Source organism: Bipolaris oryzae (assembly GCF_000523455.1).
Source record: "Bipolaris oryzae ATCC 44560 unplaced genomic scaffold scaffold_75, whole genome shotgun sequence".
In the NCBI taxonomy this organism is placed as follows: Eukaryota; Fungi; Ascomycota; class Dothideomycetes; order Pleosporales; family Pleosporaceae; genus Bipolaris; species Bipolaris oryzae.
This window is the reverse complement of record NW_006911351.1, coordinates 66871-91735: the sequence shown is the minus strand read 5'-3', so window position 1 is coordinate 91735 and position 24865 is coordinate 66871. Positions and strand designations below refer to the sequence as shown.

The window sequence follows — 24865 nt, the reverse complement described above, 5'->3', positions numbered from 1 at the left end:
AAAAACACGAATCATCGTATACATCAATTTTATTAATCAAATTCTTAAAATCTATTACTACTATCTATACTCCTTCTTTTCTCGCCGAATGTATCTCCTCGTCCTCTTTACTCACACCCGGTTCTGACGTAGTATTTCCCCCCCTCCCTTCCTCGGCAGCAAGCTCATCCAGCGCCTTTTCGTTCGCCCCCGTCTTGCTTTCCACTGCTTCCACCGGCCCATGCAACGCCTTATCCTTCGTCCTCCCATCCGCACTATCCCTATCTTTCTTCCTCATACTCCAGCCGCCGCTCCACCCCACCCACCCGTCTTCATACGGCCCCTTGGCTAGCATAACACATAGAGCTGCGCATACAAACCCGACACTCAGACTTCCACTCCCAATCCACCCCGTAGCCGCGTAGACGTGATTCCCCGCAGCAGTTCCAATCAGCTGCCCACAAAACGTCGCAACCATAAACACGGTATTAACGCCATTCCTTCGTTTCGGCTCTACACTGTAGATCGCGGAGCGATTCGCAATCTGCGCTGTCTGATTTCCGAAATCCATGAGGAGAGCCTGCAGCACGGGGCCGGCAACGGTAAACGTGCCGATGTAGGTGCCTAGACAGACGCCGACGAGCGAGCATGAGAGACCGAAAAATACGGAAAAGTGGGGGACGAAGCGATCGGTGACTGTGCGGGCGTAGATGGGGGAGATGAGCATGCCGGCTATACCGATGAGGCCAAAGAGACCGATTGTGAGGGAGGAGTAGTGAAATGGTTCGCCGGCGAGTAGGAAGGTTAGTGTTGTCCAGAAGGATGTAAAGGGTGCGCTGGTAAAGAGGCCTGTGAGACAAGCCTGGACGAGGATGGGGTGCTTGCGCGGCATCTTGACAATGTCGAATAGGATGCGGAAGTAGTTCATGCCGCGGTTTGTAGCGGGGTAGTCTGGCATGAAGAGCCAGAGCAAGACGAAGATTGTGTATTGCAGGGCGAGTGCCATCCAGTAGACTGCGCGCCATGTCGTGTAGTTAGATATGGTACCGGAGAGGACGCGGGCGACAAGCACACCGAGCATCAGGCCAGACACAACGATTGAGAGGGCAGCAGCGCGGCGGGAGGGTGGTGCGAGATCGCCGACCAGAGGGAGCATGAGTTGAGGGGTTACAGTTGTGATAGCTACGATGAAAGATATTGCGGTGAAGGTTCCCAGGTCATTTGTTAGGCAGAGTATCAACCTAGATAGTTGTCTTTAGTTAGCTATAGGTGAAATAAGAAAATTAGGGTGGTAGACGTACCATAATGTTGCTGTGAATGCTACCAAGCCGCATACAAAAGGTCTTCTTGGAAGCAAGTCCCCCAAAGGACATAGAAATAGTAGTCCAGTTGCGTATCCTGCCTGCATGACAGTGGGAATCTGCGCTACCTGTTCATACCGTACACCGAAGTCTCTAGCAAGGAGGTTGAGAATAGGATGGTTGTAGTAGAGATTTGCGACTGTGAAGCCAGCGGCAAAGGCAAAAAGAACGTTCACTGCTGTTTGTCAGAACGTGGTCATAGAAGGTTGTGTTCTAACTTGCGATATAACACAACTCTTGACTCCCATGTCGTTCGAGCGAGAGTTCAGGAAAAGAAAAAAGAGGTAGACCAACGGTCGCGCATGAACGCAGAAAAAACAACGTACTGCTCATAGAAAATTGCGGCGGCTTCTTAGGATCCCAACGGCAATTCGGCGGCGTCCAATTGAGGATTTCCCATGCTCTTCTCCATGGCGATATTCCCAACTCTTCTTTTCTATTTTCAACAGCATCCCCTTTCAATGTGCCCAAGCCATCGCTTGCCCGTGACATAGAGTTTGATGTCGCTGGCATTGTCTGAGCTGCACCGATCCCATTGGTTGGCGGTGCTATGCTTCCCGCCCCGCCCTGTTGGGTCGGTGATTTATCCGATGACGAGCTTATTTTGGCGCACATGCCACAGCTCTTGCTTGTTCTATATCCACGCGAATTAGAGGTACTAATAGGCGAAATGTGATGAAAAAGAAAGAAGGTATCAAAGCGGAAATGTTCCGAAACAGTTCGCGGGTTACTAATGCACCGTTAATCAATGACGGAATCTTCCGGCACCGCGTCGGGCTTGAACTTCAGCGAGCACGAGCACCTATTTGTATCTATGAAGAGTCGGAGTTTAGAAGACCGTTGTTGCGATAGCCGGTATCGCGGCCAATCAGATAGAGGACGCTAAGGCACCGTGTTGACACAAGAGGACATGATCAGCAGGAATATGGTGCCTTTTTGGTATTCTACTTGTCATCGTACGCCTAGACAATGTCGATAATCTGCTCGTCTTCATCTTCTTCCGCGTTACCCATTTCTATCATCTTCCCACTACCACCAGCGCTCGCCATGTCTGGTATATCCTCCTCTTCACCCTCCTCTTTACGCATAATCACTTGAACTACGCGGTCGCATGCCTCGCGCACTTCGTCGTCGTCTACGTGCAAGTGACACTCCCGAACGATGGGGTACACCTTGACACGTCTAAGGACTTCTCTGCTTTCTTTGGTGGTACTCAGCAATAGCAGTGTCTCCAAATGTGTCTTGATGATCTGATTATCCTTTTCTCGTTCCTTGTCGGGCTCTAGCAGCTGTAATTCGTCGAGCATACCCTCCGTGTCTTCGTCTGCATACTCCTCTGGCCCCATGAGTGGGAGGAGGATGTAGGGTAGGAGGTTCGCGCCTATCGAAGGTGGTGGAAGGTTTGGATCGGGCGATAGATTAGATAGTAGGACTGGATGCGCTGGCACGAGGAATGCGACGTTCTTGATTGTTGAGGCGACACCGAGGCGTCGGATATGTGAGGCATGGTCTGTAAATACCTGGATCTTGGTGATAGGAATGACGTTGTCATCATGTTCTTGGGGTGAGGTGAGGTACTCGCGCCCCTTGGGGAACTTGGCCAAGTCGGCGAAGAAGTACGACAGGTAGTCGAAGTCTGCATTCTTGTTGTATGCGCCCTGTGCGCCCTTGACAAAGCAGTCCATCAGCTGGTCCATTGCCCAAGCAGACTTGGACAACTCCTTTGGGACGTCGCGCTTCAATTCCAGTACCCTTTGTAGAGAGTCGTCCTTGGCCATGTTGGCGAGTAGCATTGCGATTTCGTTCGCATTTGGTTCTTTGGCGTTCTACAACAGGTCAGTGACTAGTGCCTGCGCTGACTGGATGGGGAACTGACATACGGTTATCCGCGACAACAGTGTCTCAAGAAACTCGTCATCATTTGCAAGTGCCTTTTGGACTTCTGCGTCGGCGGAGACGTTGATGAGGATGGTCAGGGCGTTCTTAGCGATGGGCGCATAATCCTTGACAAGGAGCTTGAGATCCTTGATGGGCTCTAGTTGATTACGTTTCCAGAGGGTCGGGTTTGATTGCGAGTATCCGACAAGATGTTCGGCCGCTGCATGGTGTAAGCAGCGTCTCGTGGCGGGGTGGAGGGGCTGCTCTGACCAGTCTGTCTGATCTGCGTGTTGCCGTGGTGCAGGAACTCGACTAGCTGGAAAAGACGTGTTAGAATAGATACGAGCTGAGCCCGCGTGCGGTCTTTACTCACCTCTTCTAATTCTGACGGCATCTTGACTGTGGCTGTGGCTTTTCTCTGCTGTCGTGAGCGATGACGAACACCCAACTTTTTCTCGCTTAGACGCAGATTAAGGTTATCGATAGGCACTAGCGCACGCCTTACACCCTCCGTCTCCCCTCACGTGTCAACAGTCGCATGTGCATTCATCTAATCCCATATTGCCCCGACCTATTCTTAACCAAGAATGACCTGATTCTGTTGCTAAACTCTAATTTGTAGTGTCTTGGATACTCACAGCAGCAAACTACCCGGCCCGTTTGCGGACTGCACGGGCAAGGTGCTGTCACAAACTACCCCAAAAGCCAAGCGCTGGATTCACCAATGCGCAACTCCACATATGATGATCAGTTGTCCAGAGACAGGCACCTTCTGCGAGATTTTGCGATAAGCTCCGCCGTTGTGTCTTGGTCCAACCCGGCTACATGTTAGGGCGGCTGCATGCTCTCCGACGATGCACATGGGCTTGCTCGCCTTGCCGCCCACCATGAAGAGCTTGTACCATCCCAGTACCATTTGCAGCTCCCATGGCTGCTGTCTGTCAGTACTGCAGATGCTTTCGCGTTGAGGATTTACGTGCGAATCTGCATGTACCGGGCTACTTTCCTCAAAGCCTTTACACGTCTGAAAAGCAAGCAGGACAGCACATACATACATACATACATACATACATACATACACGCCCACAGTATGTTTCTCCGCATTTGGCCAAGAGCAGCCAAAGTGCCGTTGGCAGACAATCAAAAGCTCGAAATAGATCCCCGACTTGCAGCGGGCCGCCGGACTGGCCTTTTGTCACCTGCATAGGCCACCCATACTACGCAGGGTGGGCACATGTCAACAGCCAATCACAGTGCCATGTAGCCATTGCAAGATCTCGAGCTAGGGTGGTAGGGGGTGTAGCGAGTGGAAAGCGTTGGCGCTTAGCAGCAACAATCAGCCAACCACCCAAAATATAACCGCCGCTCATCAACTGATGAGTAGCGCTGAGCCTTACACACCTCTTGATTGGACCCATCTGACAACCTCCTTGCTGCATGGGGTAGTTTTCTGCATGGGAAATGTCAGTCTACCGCTATTGCCCTAGATGCATTCCTATGGCCTTTGTGCTGGCTCACAGGGCGTCGCTGTGTGTTTCGTCTTATAGTCGTTATCCCCAGATTACCCGACACGTCTAGTTGTACTCCGCCTGTGACGAGTCTTTGTTTCCCTACACAGCCAGCACCTGTTCCATTTGGTCTCGCCAGTCATTTCGAGCCAATTCCTTTTCTTAAAAAGTAGAGTGCTGGACATTCATCATGGCAGGACCCGCATTTCAACTCTTCCCTCCACCCCGTGCTCCAAGACAACCGAGCCCAAACAATAAGCCGTCGCCTGTTGTAAAAAGCTCTGTCTCAGAAACTCCATCAACAGAGAATGCAAAGGCAACGCAGCCTCCAAGCGACTTCCACGAACTCGTCATTCAGGTCAATCCACCGCCAGCCTCTCCGTCCGTCCCAATGGCACCCCCGCTATCAATCCCAGCTCCACCCCAGGCACATTTGCCAAACTCTCAAGCCCCAAGAGTACCTGCTCCAGTTAGCAGAACATATTTCGATTCGCCTTCACAACGAAGAGCCCCTTCGTTACAGATGGACCGACAAGAAAGTTTTTATCGCCAACAAGATGCCCGCATTGTTTCACCAGTATCGCCCCCACAGAACAACTACATTGACGACCTCCAATACACAAACAGCCCAGATCTAAACCGTGCAGTCTCTCCTGCGTTCTCGGAAGCCCAGACTCTAGTACGAGAGAATAGCTCTGCTACAAGAGTACGATGCGCATCACCTCAAGAAGAGATACCCATGCGATCAATGTTCCCAGTCTACGATCCTACTGTTCCTCTTTCACGGCAACCGTACCAGCCCACGCAAGCATCACCGACGACCCAGATCCCACGGACGCAAATCAGCCGGTTGCCATACTCGTCAGAATCGTATGTTCCACACAGCAATGTCCACACAAGCAGTTCGATACCTCCTCCACCACCAAAGCCTTTCTTCACTCCTTCGAATCTGCTGGACAACATGTGGTTAGCAACCAATGGTCAAGAAGAGCCAAGCGTGCAAATCTACACATTGAGAATGCACCGAGCAACGGCAGCGAATCCTACTATTACTTTTGGGACAACTCCTTCTCTCCCATTCTATTCCATGGCACAATCGAACCTTGCTGGCAACCACGAAATACCGAGTATCATGAATGAGGTCCTAATCCAGAGGCATCATCCTACTCAGCCGCGAGTTCTACCCATCGCCCAGCTCGATCTAATCGCACCACCTTCACTGGATAACGGAACATTCAATCCGGCTCAACAAGAAGACACAACCCTCCTTACTAGCATATATCCTAAACTCGCTGCTCTTCAAGCACTTGACGCTGCGGCTAATTCGCCGTCTGCTTCTCACCTTGCATTATCTGACCCCGGTGCCCAATCGCCGGCTGCACAAAGATTGGCTGAAGGTGTTCTTGCAGAAAGTGCTCAGCGTGAATGCTGTGCTCTCGCATGGACGAGGGATCACCCGCAACAGCAAGCAAATCCTTGGGCTCAGCACATACCATCGGAGGGTTCATACCAGCTTCACCACCCAACGCTTGGTAATTTCCCCATATCAATTGAGGGTGATTGTTCTGTCATCAATATGCCGTCGACACGACCTATAACAGCTTTCTACGGACACAACATGCCCATGACTGCACAAAACATAGCACGAAAGCCTGCTGCTATCACCGTCCTGAATCCATACGTTCTTTCCCCGACAACACCACGTACCAATGCTTTCTCACCGCTACCGCCTCCACCACGGTTCGATGGCGTGATTCGCCCAACCTCCATGACTCCATCTGAAATGTCTGTGGGCCAGCTCCCCACAACCACCGACGCTACAGCAGACGACGCCATGCTAGCCCGTCTTGACTTCACCAACGACGCGCTTATCCTCAACTTTGGTGCCCTGACACGATTTGGAAACCCATTCCTTGTCGACGTTGTAACATCCACACTCCTCGCTGTTGCTGTTGCAGAAGCAACCCGCGGCCGTAAAGCTCGCAACAAGAGCCAAGATAGCTTCGAGCCGCCACCCCCAAGTTTCACGCTGACTCACCAAAAAGAAGACACTGCGAAAGCTTTCAAAGACTCTTTTGTCGAGGGCTTCCAAGGAATCGGTGGGAAAAAGACCAAACCCCCGTTTTCCAGCAAGGGACTTAAGAAATTCACGTCAAGCTTGAAAAGCACAACTGGAACGCCGCGCAGCGAGAGTACTAGCGGGAGTTTCGACAAAGACATCGAGCTTGGAGAGTGGTATGGACAGCAGGACAAGCATACCAAAACTAAGGAAACCAAAGCAGAGAAAAAGGCGAAGAAGGCAAAGAGCTCGCAGGATGATAGTAAACTCCCGTTTGTAGCGAGAGCTGTTATTACCGTCTTGACGTTCGCGTTCAAGTCTGTTGTCTTTGTGCTTAAGATTGTGATCAAGGTTATTGCAGGTGTAGTGGTAATGATCACGAGGAATGTTGGCAAGCTGTGAGCACGCAAGTATTGCATGAGGCTAGACCTCTTCTTTTTCCTCTCTTTTACAAATTACCTGGGAGGATTTGGCGTTTAGGATTTTCCTGCATGATACCATTCTCTGCATTCGCTTTTTCTGGTCTTTGAAGACTAGCTAGTATTAGTATCCGAGACAAATTAATTATTTGAGGGCCTGCAATCCGTTCTTCTCGCGTGCTTACCACTGGTTGTATGGGTTATGACTTTGGATGTTCCGTCTTCTATACGTATTGCTCATGTCCACGTACAATAAAGGCAGGCACGATGATGCATCGCTTGCATAATTACAATCGCCTCTGGGTATCACTGGTACACATGGTAGAGCCAGACCCTCTAAGACTCTGTTCCATGGCTACCACTCATCACCACAGTCGCACATCTAGAGCATCATCAATAAAGAGCTACAGAAATAGACTCTAGAATGTGAAAAAGAGCCACAACCTACTCATAAACCTGCATAACACTTACCATCATGAACTCTTCCTTCTCTTCCTTCCCCTCCCTCCTTACCAGGTCCTCCAGGATCTCATCTGCATCGCGAGAAATGATCCCAAAATGACCCTCCCCCTCCTTCACCCTCAATACGCACCCCGGTAAAAGCTTCTTCGCCCTATCCACCATCCCAACCGGCGAATTCCTATCATCCTTCCCATGCCATAGCGTCAACGGCACCTCTCCCTCCCCAACATGCACATGCGCCAGCTCAAACCCCCACTCACTCCCATTAAGCTTGGCCTCCCACCCCACACCCTCACTCCCCTGATGAAACGACTCCTTCGTCATCGCCACAAAAATCGGCCAAACATTCGCACACCGAATCGCCTTCTGATCCCCCGGATGCCAACTCTCCACCTCTCTCTCCAACGCATCTTCGAAAACACGGGGGTCTTCATGCCGACTCGGTTTCCCCATCTTACTATCAAACAGCGCGGCGGTAAGACTCGTCATCCACGGCGCCATCCACAGCACGATTCGCGAGGGTAGAATCATACCGGATGTACCCAGCTTGACGGGGTACAAGCCACCCACTATACTCGCGCCGAGCAGTCTCTCTTTTGCAATCTCTTTTATACACGCGAGTGCGTACGGCGCGCCCTCGGCCACACCTAGCACGTAGAACTGGTGGATTTTGAGGTGTTCGGTGAGAGCGAGGATGTCAGCCGGGAAGTCGAGTATGCGGCGGTTATGCTGGAAGGTGGAGAGACCGGTACCAGGCCGGTCGGGCGCAATAAGCCGTATGTTGTGTGTTGCGCAGCTCGAGTGCCAGAGCTTGCCTTCGTAGCGTGACGAGGGGTAGCCGTGCAGGTAGATGATTGTGCGTTGGGGCACGGGGCTGCCGTAGATGGCGTAGGAGAGCTTGCGTCCGTCTAGGAGTTTTAGGGACTCGTTTTCTTGCTGCATTGTGGTGATCATGAGGGTAGCAGTAAGAAAAGAAAGATGGTTAAAGTGTAGCTACACATTATGTGTTTTTATCTAGGGGATGGGAAGGGGGGGAGGCAAATATCACTCTTTTTACTATTTTACTACGCGGCGATCTAAGGGTCCAGTAGTTAAGGGTGCGCAGGCAGTGCCTTCTGCAGGGACGCAAGGTGACGCATAGTTGGGGGATCGCCTCTTTTGATATACGATCGACGATAGTGCGACCCTGGCTGTAGGTAAGAAGCGGGGTATCAAATAGGAATATCAAGTGTGGATTGGGGGGTATGTGGCTCGGTAAAGCGAAACACAAAGAGCGCTATGGCTGTGAAGAGCAAAGATCTCCACGCTTGCTGTTGGCTAGCTCTTACTTCACATGCGTTTGTCTGGCGACACAGGCCGTCTAGATTTGCGAGCTTTGGAAGGGGGAGGTTTGCGTCTTACACGAGATTGGGGGCGTTGCGGTGTGGAGCTTCCCTGAATATGCCGCAGACTGCTTCTGGATGGGCGATGGCATCATTGCGAGCGGATAAGGATAGTACGGGTCTTGGTAACGTAGGGCTAAATGACTCGTTTTGCTGAAATCCCGCAGACTGCCGGAGTTTATTCCATCCTCGATCGCTTTAAGAGGCTGCTTTTTCGTGGTCTCCGTCACCATCGTGTTTCGTTGAGAATGCATATTTTGTATCTCGTCACACAAACTTCCTGTAAGAGTTGTGGAGTATCTTCATGTATTTGGAATTTTTTCGGGTGTTTGGGATTATCTGGAAACTGCAGTGTCGCAGTAGCTGCGACCAGATGCGATTTGATAGAGTATTCCAGATGACCTGTCACGTCATCCTGCAATCCTTCGTTGTTGTCTCACTCTTATCTGCAAAAGCTCTTTAATAATGAATGAACCACTTAACTTCGTCCTCTGATTCCCGACCAATTTGCCAAAGGTCAGCAGCCACTGCTTACTGTAAAACTCTCTCACTGTCTAGATCTGCCTCTTTCCTAACTTTGGACAATATGTAATGGCTGTATATCAGGAATGATGGCGGTATAGATAGCATATCCGTCGAACTTAAGATTCGCTATCGATAGCAAATAGATCGCCGACTCCATACAGCTTCAGCGCTCTCAGACAGTGTGCAAGTAGTAAATAACAGTTGGCAAATCCATCATCTACAACACGAAAAAGAAACAGTCACACAAGGCAAATCAAACAACCCTCTTTATCTTCACTCGCACTTCCCACCGCAACCATCAAGACCTGTCCCCGGTCCCCCACTAAAGCGTCCTCAAAAGCGCCTTAATAAACCCCTCCTCCTTCGCCTTTTTCTTTGGAAAAACCCTCCCACCAGTCGTATAACTCCTAAACGCCGCATAACTCTTAAACCGTATCACCGGCGTCCCCATATTGCGATGATCAATCAGATTGACCAAGTTAACCAGTACATTTCTGCTTCCTAGAACCTGCGCATCTTGGTTAGCAACACATCCCATTCATCACTACTAAATTTTGTTTTTGAGGTTTGTGTGTACGTACCGCTTTGCACTGCGTAATACTCCCAGGCACGTCCTCAATAAGTACCTCACGGCAAAGCGCCTGCCACGCCTCCAACTTTGATATGTCTTTTCCGTAGGCAGCATCGAATTCTGCGGCTTGGCATTGGTGCCAGCGCTTTTGTCGGAGCTTGTCATGCCAGTTCCGCGTGTTGGCGAGGCGCTCGAAGTTGGATTTTAGGCCCGCGGTGGTATCGTAGGTGAAAGGGGCGAATTGTAAGAACCAGGTGCCGCCGGTGTTGGGCTTGTGCGGACTTGGAGAGGGGGTGGGGGAAGGGGTGGCTTGGGATGGGTTAGTTCGGGATTCTGGGTATGAGGGGTGTAAGGGTGGTGGTACTTACGAAGCTGGCGGGAACGCTTAGGAGACATGGTGGAGTGGAGTGCCGGTAAACTAGTTTCGTGAGCGCAGCGATTGTATTGCTTTGAGAGTCGCTGGGTGATAAAAGATTACATAGATTCTACACGCAGTTGATATACAAGTCACTTTTACAGCCTGGGGCAACAAACAAATCCATCGCGTGCGGCGTGGAGGCTACATGCATGACGCCGCAGCGGCAACAAACCACCATAAAGAAAGCACCCCTTGTATCGCTGTAGCCTAATGCTATTTGTGAGCTGTTAGAGGGCGAAAGGTTAACAATCCTGAGGCATCACTGTCTAATAAGTGCTGGGCGCATTGAGCGAATGACGCGCGGTGGTATCACTGTGCCACACACATGCATACGAGGCAGATTTGGGGCAGTGCAAAATATTGGGTGGGATTGAATTTGGCCAATTGCTGCCTTGGACATGTGTTGGTGTGCCAGTGGTCATTGCCAATTGTTTGAAAGGATTGGTTCGTAAGCTATGGCACGACACCGAGCAGGACGTGCCGTCCCGTAGTAGTGTACGCCACTGCATGGGACAGCCACAACCCTAAAACATATCGGCTAGCGCTTAGTCCAATTCTGGATACGTTTTTCATGCGAATAAAACACTGAATTCAAGGAAGGAGAAGGAAGTGTGTCGTCTTTCACCACATTGAGAGAATGCCTTCATGCATCTTGTGATGGTGTGAAGTAATGCTCGGCACCACAACGGCAACAAGAACCTTGCCATCGAGCTAGGCTACCTACTTCTTTATCAATTTGAATCTCCTTATCGACATGGAAATTTGCATTAGCAAACTGGCGACAGCCCTTTTCATCTTGGCCAATACCGTCGAAAGAGCAGTGGAAGCACGACGCAACATTCAGCGGATGCGGCATTATAGCCAGTCTCCAGCCGCAGCGATTGAAAGTAGTAGATGTTATTGAATTAAAATATGATTCTTGTTTATTCTCAGAACAAATCCAACACATAGGTAAGAGAGATGCAATTTCGGTCTTCCCATCATGTATATTCGATGCCCAAATGTCAAACCACATGCTCCAAACTCCGACAACATGGCCCTCAATGATCGTGATGGCTACAGCCTGCAAAGCAGCGATCTGAAGCATCCGCCACCCGCTTTCGCAGCATTCCTCGGGAAACACCCACTCTTGCGGATGCTCTTCCGTAGCTTGCTGAGAGACTCGTACTGAACGATCTTGATCTTTGGATTTCGCTTGTTATCAATGACTGTAAAGAGATTGATCTTCAAAGGATCAAGGATCTATTTACGATTAGCACTCTGCTTTTTTGTGCCTAGGTGGAATTCAGAAACGAACCTTCTTGCACTGTGTAACTGTGCCCGGAATCTGAGTAAGACCAAGGTCGCGACACATTTCTTGGTACTGCTCAAGCTTATCTCCATCAGTACCCCAGTAAAAAGCAACTTCTGAGCTAAGCAAAGAAACGAACTGTTGCCTCTTCACATTTCCGGTCCAGTTTTTGATGTGAGCGAGACGTTCGAACTCAGATTTGAAATGCGCAGTTGGCGAGTGCACGAAGTTGGTAAATTCCGCCCAGGCGGGATTGCTGTCTGCTTTGCATTCGGAACTGCTCAGTGAGGGCTTTCTTTCTGATTCGATCGGTTCCTTGTATTCGTTTGTTTCGGAGACCGATGCCGGGTTGAGTGAAACAGGAACATCAACAACCGCACCTAGGTCTTCAAAAGACTCCTGGCTGTCGAACGACCTTACGCTATCAAAGGAATCTGCCCTGGAAATGACCGAAAATGATGAGGTGTCGGATACGATTGAGAGTCTGCGCATCCTATCTTCGAGATGAATTCCGCCGTCTTGCAAGGCTGCAGCCTTATCTCCACGTGCTAACCGACCTGTGTCATAAGTAAGCAATACACTTCATATATGGTACCCGATATTATCGCATTGAACGCTTCAAATATATGGTGAAACGAGAAGACTTACGACACTGGCCATATGGATACTCTTCTTTGAAACACTCTCTCCAGCGCGAACGCCATGTCTCATTGCCGCCCTCCCACCCCTTTGCTTTGGCCAGACGCGCAAATTCGGCTTTTGGTGAGTTGGCAGCATCAACAACGTGGCCGATATCCCTAGACCAGGCTCGTATCAGCTCCATCTGAGTGCCAGAGGCCATCTTCTTTACACGTGGAGGCTCTTTGAGCGAAGAAGTTGATTGACGTCGCAGTTTCGGGGCCGGAAGTGTTGGGAATTGAGGGGTTGGGAAAAGCAAAGTTAAGTTGATACCGTTGTCTGGATATGTTGGAGATAGCTGGGAAGGCGGGGCAGGAGATGTTAGCTTTAATACGCGCTCACACGTGGTTACAAGTGTACATAATCCTGATACGGTTAGTGGCGTCAGCTTGAGCCAGGGTCCATTTACACCGAGCGATATAGCGGGTTGCGATATGTGACCTGAGCACTTTGTGCCAATGGCTTATCATTACTATTCTAACATGGGCTACCCAGGTACTCTTCTGTCTATTACCATGCTGAAATTGGCAATCATCGTGGGAGCGAAGTTATCCGCCACGGCCCGATAACCAATACAGGTGTACACGACATAAGCCGCTAGGCCCAGATCCATTCCCCTGAGCTACATTTCACGAACCAAACAATCTCAAAAAAAGCACTTCCAAGCTCCCTAGCGTGACCTCCTAACCGACTGCCTCCTAGGCTGTGTAGGCTTCTGGATACGGCTACTTGTACGCTTCTTGTTGCTGCCTATAATAATCACGTCTCCTGTCAAGTCCCCGGCATGATCTCCAAGCTGTATGGTCTCAAGAGCCTTACGACGATGTGCTGCTGCGCGTGTTCGTCCTAGGCTGTCTACATGTACATCGAGCCTTGGATCGATCTTGGTCGCGTTTGTAGAATTGGGAGGAACTCCATGATGGTTCTCGTCGCCCACTTGTCTGGCTTCATCGCTGTTGTTGCCCTGTTCCTCTTCTTCACCAACAGTTCCACTGGTGTAGGCGTCAACCATTTCATGATCCTCTTCGGCTGTCGTTTTGCGTGTACCATCGTTTACGTCTTCGTAAATGTCGAATACGAGTTCAGAGTGATCCCTCGCTGCAGCTGCCATTGCAGCCTCCTCGTAAGCACGTGCTATCGTGATAGGAAGAGGTATGATTGGAAAGCCTTCTGGTTGCCGGAGCTTAAGCTCATTTTCGCCGTATTGGGCCTTGGCGACACCAAAATCGTATTTGGTATTACGAAGCTCAGGCATATGAACTTTTCTGCTTGTGTGTAAGTTTTGTAAACTTGTATGCTCAGAAAAATGCTTACTTGGCTGAGAACTGGCCACTGGATGTGACAACTGGATCAGAGAGCGCAGTGCCTGAGTCGATTCGAGGTTCTTTGCGCAACACCTCTGATAGTATGCGATGACCAGACATAGTTTGGGTCTTGATATCTAAGTATTTTTGCTGTTCTGACGACGCAGCACGTGATTTCGTTGACCTGGGTGTGGTTGTGGGCTTTACTTGCTCTGTACGCAGCACACAAAAGCGCGATTGTGGGGGCTCGGACTAGTGTTTCGAGGTGAAAGTGAAATGAAGGACACCTTTTTTATGAGTGTTGAAGTAAGCAAAACAAGTTTGGTGAACGTCGCCGTTAAATGGTAAAAGTATCTTTGTGATGTTCCAGGGTAACAGAATGAAGTTGCTGCAAGGCCCAATTGTCAAGATCCGCACGTCGGCCAATCCTTCCCATGGTAGCTTGGTGTAGAAAGAGCCGGCCGATACACGAAGGGGGGCAGTTGCAGTCGATGACTACGAACAAATTGCTATTATAGGGCTGCGGTGTGTTGCATAGAAAACTTCGAGCGATGGGTGCGGTATATTGTCGCACCACCTGTTCCCTTCCCAGTCCGCAGGAGGGGTCTCGGCTCTCCGGGTTCTGTCGGAACAATTTGACACTTCAGTACTGTGATATATTGGACCACAAGTTGGGACGATAGAGGTTGATGCTGAGTCCTGAGTGCAAGAGATTCGTAACACGGTGTAAGTATAGTACTAACGATGTTTGTCCCCTGTTCGGATGACGCATCTTATGTGTAGATCTGACCCACATACGGTAAGCCTATTGGATTGAGCAAGATCAGCCGTTATCATCATAGGCGAAGAGGCCTTTACAAGAGTTTGCATTGACCCAACATATACAATAAGGGAGATAAAGAAATGGAACTATTGTGCAACGCTTGTTACTCATACTTTTGCTAATAGGCCTTCTGTATAGAAAAGGTCACGTGATTAAATCACGTGCTTATCCACGGGCGTAGCCTCACGACACTGAAAAGGCCGCCGCTCCAGCTACACACTCTACCCGCTGCACGCTGCCCTCCGCAAGTTATCACGCAAGTTTGCGTGGGGACCCGTATTTCCTAATACGTCTCTACGACTTAAGGGTCCCCCTCCAACCAAAATAAGCTGAGGTGTACTAGCGCACCTCGTCTCTTTCTGCGCGAGCTCCAGCACATCCTCACCCGTGTAAGCCCAGACAGCCATCAGTCGACCCTTACACTGTGGCTGAGTCTACACATGAAACATGGTATATCACTAGCGGCGATACTAATTGTGCACAGGTCAAGATTTGTTCAGATTTTCTCTAGCTTTCCGATCCGCGCACAACTTTAGTCAGGTCGCCTAACCGCTTCTAGGACGAGTGAGCGCTTCCAGGACGAGCTGCGACTGACCGTTCGATTTTCTGCCGGACAGAAAAGCAGTTGGACATAAGTAACGCTATGTGGGGAAAAAAGGCGATCGCAAATCAACGAATGAGCGCACCCAATTTGTAGAGCACGAGAATGTCGGGACAGTGCAGAGGTCTGGGTATTCAGGACTAAGTATCCCAGTTGGAGAATGCGTATAGTTATTCCACTCTTTCGCTGTCTGATATGGTCACTTATTGCTACTATTGTGAAGATGATTAATCAGTAGTGAAGGCCCTACTCTGCTCAGCAGGATTGATTAATGGGGAATGATTTAAGTGATTCGCGTATGACCTTGGCGTTTGGGTTCGTACATAACTGTGGGAGGACAGCACGCGGATAATGGTAATAACCTGTTGCTACTTAGCTGCAGGTGGTGAGTACCCGTGGCAGTCCACCAGTGCGCGCGAGGAGGTTTAGGGGCAGCTTTTCACGCTAAGCAAACACAGCGGAGGTCCTGGGTCAAATCAATCACCACCCTGCGCTACCGCCCTCAACACTCTCTTCCAGGCGGCTTCGTCTCAACACTTGTGCCTCAGAACTCTTTATACATAACTGCTGTTGCCAAAACATACAGCCTACTTGAACACATCATTTATTGGTCTCTTCGCTTCTATCATCATAACTACATCAGCCGCGCATTTCTGAGAAAGGAAGCATTGCCACAATACTCCATCGCTATTGCATTCCGTTCCCACCTAGCATATATGTTTGATCTATCTTAGGCCATTAGAAAGCAACAGTCTATATACTGCTTTCAAACAAAACATGCTATTCCAGATTCTCTTTGCTACCTTTGCATGCTGCTCTATCAGCGCATGCGCTAGCCCTATCCCCCCAATTTTTCAGCGACGACAACAATGCCTACTCGAGAGTTCGCCCGTTGAATCACACAGTAGCCTATCTGTCGAGGCCATCATTGGTATAGCTGCAATAGCTGTAGCTATAATGGGGATAGCGCTTCCCCTCATTTGGCCTAGCGTGAGATCCTGGCGTAACTCATGGCCCCGCCGCTCCCGCTTCTGTCTCATCAGTTCGACCAGCTCCAGTACGTTACTTACTCCCCGCAATCTGTCAATATGTCTATTAAGCTAGCACGTAAATACTGATGAAAGAAAGTAGATCAAAACATGCTGTTTCTCAACCGCCTTCCTCAGCGTGCGATTCCATCACTACCGCCGATTACCAGTCATGCGAGCGACGTAGATGCGGCTGCGATACCCCGACCACAACGTGCTATATTCGATCATTGTGAACAACATCGCGAGTTGATGCGACGCATCTGATGTACTGAGGGTATGAATACATTGGAAATGTGTGTAGGCAAACTCCGATACAGCACAGGAGCCAAGTTATGGCGCAGGCAGGTATAGGTTATACAAAAGAACATGCATTATGTAGTTGCGCTAATAGCAAGATATTCGCGAAAGGAAGAGCCGGATTATTGTATTCACCGGGACATCAACACAAAAGCGTGAAATAAAGCAATCATATGGAGCAACAGTTCGACTCGCATGGTGCTATTCCTTCCACGATCATAACTCTATTACAAAAACGATATAGCACTCGGTCGTGCATACTACATAACAACAGAAGACTTCTGCGCCGCAGAGCATCTCATCCCAGAATTCTCACCATCTAAACCTACACCTTCCAGCTGGCCCAAGATTTAGGCACGGAAGGCAATGGTCCTCCTCGCGTTGCGCCTCATGCCTGAAGCCTTGTGCTGTTGGGCTCCAGCAGCAGCCTCAGCGTCGGCGGCAGCTCCAGCTCCAGCGTCGGCAGCAGCTTGATCAGCAGCAGCTTGGTCGGCGGCAGCTTGGTTGGCGGCAGCTCCCTTTCCTTTACCCTTGCCCTTTCCAGCTTGAGCGTCGGCAGCAGCTCCAGCGTCAGCAGCAGCTTGGTCGGCAGCAGCTTGATCGGCAGCAGCTTGGTCAGCGGCAGCTCCCTTTCCTTTACCCTTGCCCTTTCCAGCTTGAGCGTCGGCACCCATAGCAGCATCGGCTCCAGCTCCAGCTTGTGCATCAGCAGCAGCACCGGCTCCTACACCGGCTCCAGCTCCAGCGTCAGCGTTGGCACCTGCATCTCAATTAGCACCATTTTGGACTCTTCTGGAATCTAATACGTACCATTGCCCTTGCCATTGTTCTTGCCATTTCCCTTGCCTTGGCCCTTACCATGACCCTTACCCTTGCCTTTTCCCTTGCCGTTGTTACCGCCAACGCCAGCTGTAGCATCTAGGACTGTTAGTGTCTAGAATCGTTGATAGGGGGGACGATACTTACTTCCTGCTTGAGCAGCTCCACCGGCAGCAGCGTCTTGCATGCCCTTGGCCAACTCCGCTTGCTGGTTAGCAGCATCTTGGGCAGCCTGGTCAGGCGCGATGTTGCAGCTGTTCTGCTGTTCAGCAGCAGCTTGGTCGGCAGCAGCTTGGTCGGCGGCGGCTTGGTCGGCAGCAGCACCATTCTGCTTCTCCTTTTGAGCGGCTCCCTGGTCGGCGGCAGCTTGATCGGCGGCAGCCTGCTGGTCAGCAGCAGCCTTGTGATCAGCAGCAGCTTGGTCGGCAGCAGCTTGGTCGGCGGCAGCCTTGTGGTCGGCAGCAGCTTGGTCGGCAGCAGCCTGTTCAGCAGCAGCTTTCTGGTCAGCAGCAGCTTGGTCAGCAGCAGCTTGATGATCGGCTCCCATAGTGGCATTGTTTGGTTGCGCTGCTACGGCATGATCAGCAGCTGCCTTTTGGTCAGCAGCAGCTTGCTCGGCTGCAGCCTTTTGGTCGGCCGCTGCCTTGTGATCAGCCGCTGCCTGCTCCTCTGCAGCCTTTTGCTCTGCTACAGCTTTGTGATCGGCTGCAGCTTGCTCCTCTGCTGCCTTCTGCTCGGCAGCAGCGGCATCTTGCTGTGCCTGAGCATCCTCTGCTACTTGTTTATCTTGGGCTTTGCTGAGTTAGCGAGATGTTTTCAAGTAAGAATAGAGATCTTCTTACCTGCAGCGTCTTCCTGGGCGGCTTGATCTTTGGCGTTATTCTTGCCATTTTCCTTGCCATTTCCCTGGGCTTGTTCCTCTTCCGCAGCAGCAGCAGCAGCATCAGCAGCATCCTGGGCTGCCTGGTCTTTAGCGTTACCATCTGCAGCAGCAGCATCTTCTGCATTAGCATTATCCTTAGCCATACTACCACGTGCTGCCAAGAGCACACCGCGGAGCTTCAGGGCCTTTTCGCCAAACTTGTGCACAACCTCTGCTTCGCGACGGCCCAAGTGCAGGTTGGCAATGGCCGTGTCCTGGGTGCGAGCAGCGATTGCTTGTCCATTGCCTGCGAAAGGTGCTGGGACCGCTGCCACAAAGGAGGCGGAAAGAATTGTGAGAAGGGGAACAGAGGTCTTCATAATGACGGTATTCGGTTAAAGTTGAAGGATTGAAACGAGATGTGTCGAAATGTAACTTGAGCACAGCTCTTGAGAATTGAAGTGAAATAAAAATCAAGTGCTCAGCACCAAAGAATGATCTGAAAGATGGAAGGTGAGCGTGATGCTGTAAGCTTCTAAGGGGATCAGATTATATACAAACTTGGCTTTATGCACCATGTCGGCCTCCTTGAATAGAGAAGTGCTGAATATAGAACAAGCCGCGTTTGCTGAGATGGGTGTTCATGGTCCTCCAAGCACATCACACATGGTCCGTTGGAGGATGCCTGGAGAGAGCCAGGCCTCAAAGAGGTCTGGTCGATCAGGCCCATATTTCTCTCACAGGAACAAGAGCTTAGCTTCCCGTGACAAGCCTAGATCACGTCTGCTATGGGATCGGGGCCGCATCTTGGCTGTAAACGGTCGAATGAAAACGCATGAATAAGAAAATGTAATTGCGGATGAGAAGCGAGAAGGACGCCTGACGCCGGGGAGGCGGTCGTCATGCAGAGATGGGGCCTAGAAATCGAACGCGTACAGTTTGAGAGCTTGTTGCAGACAAGGCCGGGGGGGTGTATGCGGAGAAAATATTATGCTAAACGCATAAGTTTGGGGTTTGATGTATGACTGAGGTTTGCCGCCGTACGTGGGCCTGAATCTCAGCTGGTTTCAGGCCCACCGAGATGTGACCGCTGTCAGTACGTACCAAGAAGCCTCAAAGGTCTTGACAGGAAATGTTTTTTGAAAGAGATGGTATTGAAGGGGAATGATCTGGATACTGGCCATGCGCCTTCTGATTTGATCTATTAATGTTCAGTCCATTGCCGTCCTTTCGCGCTACAGTGGTGAAGGGGTACAAGAGACTAATGGGTTTCGCCTTGTCTAGTCAGGGGCATACGATGCATATACACAGTAGGTGATATGTCAAACAACTGCAACAGTACGCTCACAGTCTCTCTAGCAGCACGATGGCAGCAGGATTTTTGCCCTGTAGCTGATCAGTTTTGCGGGTTCCATGTACCGCGTGGGCCCATGGTAGTTCACCGACGCGACAGAGCGTCTCAGCATTTGGCGTTGACACGCCATGAGCCATACAGGAGCCGGGGGACCAACGCCTCGTTTCTGAACGGGTCGGTTACATGGTTAGAGGTACGCTGCAAATCAACCGCCACCTTGCTGATAGCTGGATCGGTTGTACATGTTTTGACAGGTGCTGAATGTAGAGAGTGGAGCGAAAGAGTTACAAGATGGCGAATGACGAATGACGGGTGACGGGTGACGGGTGACGGTGCGCCGGGAGCGCTGACCAATGGCGTGCGCCCCGTTACAATCCGGTACCTAGCCTCTAGCCTCGGCTGCAACTTTTGGATATCGTCATTTTCAACGTCTGGTCAGCGACGGCGCAGTTTTCGATGACTCCGTCTCGTCGCCACCTGGACGGTTGAGTGCTGGCCAGTGGAGTGTAGCCAGTCACGCGTATACATACACAAGCTTTTGATATTTCGTCCCTCTTCTCACCTGACTTCTCCACGTCCATTGGCGTAAAATGCCTGTCCAACACGCTGCAATGGCTACACGGTCCATCCCCGCGTCCATAACACGACGGCTGCTCACGACGTCGCAATCCACACGCATCGCAACACGACCAATTGCATGCGCGTCACCGCGTATACGAAGTGTATCAGGATCCTACCGCCCGGCACTCCGAATTGCCGGCCAGAAAAGACCGTTTTGCACAACGCCACGCACACGATTGGCTGCGGTAGACGACACATTCGACCCCAAGTCGATAGAGCGCGAATCTGATGAGGTTGATGTGCTCATTGTGGGTGGAGGTCCGGCCGGTCTGTCGGCGGCTATAAAGCTGAAGCAGCTTGCGACAGCAGCAGGCAATGAGGACTTCAGAGTTTTGGTCTTGGAAAAGGCTGGAGAGCTAGGTGATCATATCGTCTCAGGCAATGTCATCGAGCCATCCGCTCTTGACGAATTGCTACCGGACTGGAGATCGGAAGACAACTTGAACCGCTTCGCTGACATTACGCCTGCGAAGGAGGATCACATGTATTTCATGACCAGGGACCGTGCCATACCCCTCCCCAAGCCCCCGCAGATGAACAACCATGGCAACTTCATCATAAGCTTGAACCAAATGGTTAAGTGGCTCGGCGAACGAGCAGAAGAGGTCGGCGTAGAAGTCTACCCTGGGTTTGCTGCGTCCGAAGTGCTCTACAACCACGAAGGCGTTGTACGTGGCGTAGCCACCAACGATCTCGGTATATCACGAGAGGGGAAACCCAAGGATTCCTTTGAACGAGGAATGGAATTTCATGCCCGTGTCACATTGCTTGGTGAAGGCTGTCACGGTAGCTTGTCAAAGCAGGTTATCAAAAAGTACGACCTGAGGCGGGACAGCCAGCATCAAACCTATGGCCTTGGAATCAAAGAGGTCTGGGAAGTGCAGCCTGAGAAATTCAAGTCTGGTCTTGTTGTGCATTCTCTGGGTTACCCGCTTCCCAAGGATACCTATGGAGGAGGTTGGATGTACCATTTTGGCGACAACTTGGTCAGTATTGGCCTAGTGGTTGGGCTTGACTACCCCAATCCGTGGCTGGCGCCTTATGGTGAGTTCCAAAAGATGAAACACCACCCGTTATACAAGGATGTGTTGGAGGGTGGCAAGTGCATCTCCTACGGCGCAAGGACTCTGGTCGAGGGCGGCTTCCAGTCCATCCCCAAGCTTGCTTTCCCTGGCGGTGCCCTCCTTGGAGATTCAGCGGGCTTGGTTAACCTACCAAAAATCAAAGGCACACACAATGCGATGAGATCAGGTATGCTGGCCGCCGAGGCGACGTGGGACGCTCTCCAAGCCAACACAGACGGCGGGACTGTATTCCTGTACGACTATGAAGACAAGATGCGCAAGTCACCAATCTGGTCAGAGTTGAAGACTGTGCGAAACATGCGGCCGTCTTTCCATACCCCTCTTGGTGTGTACGGAGGCATAGTGTACTCAGGGTTGGAGGCATACGTCCTCCGAGGCAAAGCGCCTTGGACACTGAAACATGGGAAGCCTGACCATGCAGCGACAAAGCCTGCAGATGAGTACCAGAAGATTGAATATCCCAAGCCGGACGGCAAGATCAGCTTCGACATATTGACCAGTGTCAGCCGTAGCGGCACAAATCATGAGGAGGATCAGCCCTGCCATCTCCAGGTAAAGGATATTGATGAGCATGCCAAGAGGGAGTGGCCCAGATATAAGGGTGTCGAGAACCGCTTCTGTCCCGCAGGTGTGTATGAGTATGTCGAGGATGCCAGCAAAGAGTTGGGCGTCCGGTTCCAAATCAACGCTCAAAAGTAAGTATCCAAAAGAGCTAGCCCAGATTGAGTACATTCTGATTAACTGGTGTTAGCTGCGTTCACTGCAAGACTTGCGATATCAAGGTACCGGATCAGGATATCAATTGGCAAACACCCCAGGGCGGCGAAGGACCAAAGTACGTCCTGACGTAACCCCAGTTATCTGGTGAGCTCCATACCTATTCAACTTAGGCAGCTCGATGCGCAAAGTAAGACATCACCCGACATGTATATGAAGAGAGACCACATGTGTATGTATAAGTGGCCAGCCCAATTATTGTTGCTGCCCAAGCGAGGATTGCCGACTGTAACAGAGGCACATGAATGATATAACTTGATTACCAAGCATTTGGTATTGGTGAAAATGTGGTCGGAATACGTGTTCCGCATGGCCTTTCAGCGTATAATAGCACATGCATTTGCGTGAGGTCACGTCCAAGTGGTAGCCTCGGCAGGGCATCCATGGGCCTCAGAGAGCGCGGGATGCACGTGATGTCCGTGCTCTAGCTTAGCCAAGTAAGGCAGCGTTGGGCGAAGTTCGTCTCCGCGCCCTTCGTCACTCTCCACCCAACAACCACGCCGGGGCCTGTCACATCAACAGCAGCTCGGCCATCATCTCTGCTTGCACCCCGCTGCCGCGATACTGGACATACTAATTTCTCTCCTCAGACCCGAGTGCGCGACATCTGCGCTCAGCCGGCTCTCTCCAGGCCCTTCACCACTTAGGTCCTTCTACCACTGCCCTGCATCCACCCTTCGCCACCTCCATCAATCTCCAAGGTACGACTAGCTACCTGCATTGCATTCTCTGGCCATTCCTCGCGCGTATATCCCGGTCCTTGTAGTTGCGCGCATAGCTGGACGCTGGTTTCCTGGTGTCGCGTCTCTGAAACGGAGTCTCCCATGTCTAGCAGGCACGATGCGCACTCCTTCGCTGGCTCTCCGCTTACTCATGGACATGTGCTCACCATTTTATCCAGACTAGGTTATCCTTAGGCCAGAGTTCCACCATAACCCCCCATCGCCATGACTGAGGTATCGTCTACGCGCCTATACCTAGGCAACCTTCCCCGTAATGCCACCAAGGCCGACGTCGAAGGCCACTTCCAAACGCATGGCACCGGTGAGATTACCGAGATCAAGTTGATGAACGGTTTCGGTTTCATCGAGTACAAGGATGCCATGGACGCTCGTGACGTCGTTCCTGGTAAGCTTTGTCCATCGCCCAATGGACCGAAGAAGCGCTAATTCCTGTGTAGCTTTCCGTATGTAGTTTGTCGCGTTCGATTCCTCCAAAAACGTCCTCCTAACCTTTTATAAGATGGTTCCGATTTCATGGGCGAGCGCCTCATTGTCCAATTCGCTCGCGGCTCGCGCGCCCGCAACGAGAACTTTACTCCCCACGAGCGCGTCCCACCACGTCCTAGACGTACGCCATACCGGATGAGAATCGCAAATCTTCCGGTGGAGACCAGCTGGCAGGTCAGACTCCCCGATCATTGGATTTCCCCCGTTTCCTGTTAGGGTCAGCGTACCGTTCCCGGACCAGTAATGGCTTTATTCTCGCGTGCTTCCCGTTATACATTCTGGATTTGGACCTCGCTTAACTTCGAATATATAGGACCTGAAAGATTTTGCCCGTCAATCTGGATTGGACGTCGTCTACTCTGAGGTTGGCCGTGAACGCGATGGCACTGGGTGAGTACGCTACAGTAAAGGCCTCTTGGCAGTATGCTGACACTATTAAGATTCGTCGAGTATGAGACGGCCGCCGATCTGAAGACTGCAGTGGAGAAACTGGACCGCCGTGAGTTTAAGGGGCAGGAGGTTACCTGCATCCAAGACGTCTCTGATCCTCCCCCACCTCCACCTTTCAAGCCTAGGGCTCCTTACGGAGGCCCTGGTGGTCCCGATGACCGGGGCCGAGACAGATATCGATCGCGCTCCCCTATGGGACGCCGCGGCTACCCACCTGCACCGTACGACGACTACTATGACCGTCGCGGTCCCCCTCGTGGCTACAGCCCTCGACGCGACGACTACCGCCGGCGCACACCGCCCCGCGAGTTCTATGACAGGCGTGACGTCGGTTATGGACGTTCGCCGCCTCGTGGTCGCATGCCTGATGAGTATGGCCCACCGCGCGCGCGTTACCCTGACGATCCTTATGATGCTAGGGCCGGACCTCCACCTCGTCGCTACGACGACCCTTATATGAACGGCCACGGGCGCCCTTACGACGGAGGACGACCACCCTCCCCGCGCGGTGCTCGTCCCCGCAGCCCGGGAGGACGTCCACCTTACGATGCCCCGCCGGCTGATTACCCACCCCGCGGCCGCTACTAGAACGGAGGAGCATGACTGGCAACGTATGTCGAACACCTCTGGCCCTGCCCTGGTGTCGTATTCTCACGCATCTACTGACGTCCATGCAGTAGGCCTGTGTGGTGGCTAAAGTATCATTTCTTTTTTCTAAATTGACGCTCCGATGCTTCCCACTGTGGACATGGATTACGCGAAAATGGAGCCTAAGAATATCCGGAGGTATGACTGCGCGACATGAGGCCAATGAGACTGATTATTACCTTTCCTACTCCGGGGCCTTGGATTCTTGATGTATCTTTACTATTCTGGCGCGGCATCGTCCTGATGCGCTATCTGGCACGGGAGGTTTAGTTCCTTTTGAGATGGTCTCCCTATGACTGTCATAGCTACATGGAGGATGTCCTGGTTTCTGTACCGTTGAAACAAACTTTTTCTGCACATACGGGTGTCCTTTTGATCTCGTTCCAAACGGATAATGTGGCTTTTAACATGTAAAGTATGCGCGGCCCTACCG

The 24865-nt window shown here is 51.3% G+C and overlaps 11 protein-coding genes across 11 annotated transcripts; 4 read left to right on the top strand and 7 right to left on the bottom strand.

Moving 5' to 3' along the window:
- Positions 1–64: 64 nt before the first annotated feature.
- Positions 65–1832, bottom strand: COCMIDRAFT_96728 (uncharacterized protein; the record flags this gene model as incomplete). The annotated part of the gene is made up of 3 exons (XM_007690314.1): positions 65–1220; positions 1281–1515; positions 1667–1832. The coding sequence occupies 3 exons, from the start codon at positions 1830–1832 to the stop codon at positions 65–67; spliced, it is 1557 nt and encodes a 518-aa protein (XP_007688504.1).
- A 470-nt stretch (positions 1833–2302) lies between these two features.
- COCMIDRAFT_96754 (uncharacterized protein) lies at positions 2303–3612 on the bottom strand (the record flags this gene model as incomplete). Its single annotated transcript, XM_007690313.1, has 4 exons — positions 2303–3166; positions 3221–3438; positions 3489–3534; positions 3592–3612. The coding sequence occupies 4 exons, from the start codon at positions 3610–3612 to the stop codon at positions 2303–2305; spliced, it is 1149 nt and encodes a 382-aa protein (XP_007688503.1).
- Positions 3613–5117: 1505 nt separating this feature from the next.
- Positions 5118–7187, top strand: COCMIDRAFT_96719 (uncharacterized protein; the record flags this gene model as incomplete). The annotated part of the gene is made up of 1 exon (XM_007690312.1): positions 5118–7187. The coding sequence occupies one exon, from the start codon at positions 5118–5120 to the stop codon at positions 7185–7187; it is 2070 nt and encodes a 689-aa protein (XP_007688502.1).
- Positions 7188–7648: 461 nt separating this feature from the next.
- COCMIDRAFT_5759 (uncharacterized protein) lies at positions 7649–8608 on the bottom strand (the record flags this gene model as incomplete). The annotated part of the gene is made up of 1 exon (XM_007690276.1): positions 7649–8608. The coding sequence occupies one exon, from the start codon at positions 8606–8608 to the stop codon at positions 7649–7651; it is 960 nt and encodes a 319-aa protein (XP_007688466.1).
- A 1287-nt stretch (positions 8609–9895) lies between these two features.
- On the bottom strand, positions 9896–10540 carry COCMIDRAFT_26768 (uncharacterized protein; the record flags this gene model as incomplete). The annotated part of the gene is made up of 3 exons (XM_007690287.1): positions 9896–10081; positions 10155–10453; positions 10513–10540. 3 exons carry the CDS (start codon positions 10538–10540, stop codon positions 9896–9898), a joined length of 513 nt encoding a protein of 170 aa, XP_007688477.1.
- A 1307-nt stretch (positions 10541–11847) lies between these two features.
- On the bottom strand, positions 11848–12694 carry COCMIDRAFT_96707 (uncharacterized protein; the record flags this gene model as incomplete). Its single annotated transcript, XM_007690311.1, has 2 exons — positions 11848–12410; positions 12502–12694. The coding sequence occupies 2 exons, from the start codon at positions 12692–12694 to the stop codon at positions 11848–11850; spliced, it is 756 nt and encodes a 251-aa protein (XP_007688501.1).
- A 507-nt stretch (positions 12695–13201) lies between these two features.
- On the bottom strand, positions 13202–13955 carry COCMIDRAFT_96700 (uncharacterized protein; the record flags this gene model as incomplete). The annotated part of the gene is made up of 2 exons (XM_007690310.1): positions 13202–13796; positions 13846–13955. 2 exons carry the CDS (start codon positions 13953–13955, stop codon positions 13202–13204), a joined length of 705 nt encoding a protein of 234 aa, XP_007688500.1.
- Positions 13956–16036: 2081 nt separating this feature from the next.
- COCMIDRAFT_96750 (uncharacterized protein) lies at positions 16037–16554 on the top strand (the record flags this gene model as incomplete). Its single annotated transcript, XM_007690309.1, has 2 exons — positions 16037–16316; positions 16388–16554. 2 exons carry the CDS (start codon positions 16037–16039, stop codon positions 16552–16554), a joined length of 447 nt encoding a protein of 148 aa, XP_007688499.1.
- A 383-nt stretch (positions 16555–16937) lies between these two features.
- Positions 16938–18648, bottom strand: COCMIDRAFT_26764 (uncharacterized protein; the record flags this gene model as incomplete). Its single annotated transcript, XM_007690286.1, has 4 exons — positions 16938–17347; positions 17398–17505; positions 17554–18198; positions 18249–18648. 4 exons carry the CDS (start codon positions 18646–18648, stop codon positions 16938–16940), a joined length of 1563 nt encoding a protein of 520 aa, XP_007688476.1.
- Positions 18649–20233: 1585 nt separating this feature from the next.
- COCMIDRAFT_5754 (uncharacterized protein) lies at positions 20234–22179 on the top strand (the record flags this gene model as incomplete). Its single annotated transcript, XM_007690275.1, has 2 exons — positions 20234–22023; positions 22080–22179. The coding sequence occupies 2 exons, from the start codon at positions 20234–20236 to the stop codon at positions 22177–22179; spliced, it is 1890 nt and encodes a 629-aa protein (XP_007688465.1).
- An 873-nt stretch (positions 22180–23052) lies between these two features.
- Positions 23053–24372, top strand: COCMIDRAFT_26762 (uncharacterized protein; the record flags this gene model as incomplete). The annotated part of the gene is made up of 5 exons (XM_007690285.1): positions 23053–23233; positions 23286–23291; positions 23348–23508; positions 23648–23724; positions 23775–24372. The coding sequence occupies 5 exons, from the start codon at positions 23053–23055 to the stop codon at positions 24370–24372; spliced, it is 1023 nt and encodes a 340-aa protein (XP_007688475.1).
- Positions 24373–24865: the final 493 nt, after the last annotated feature.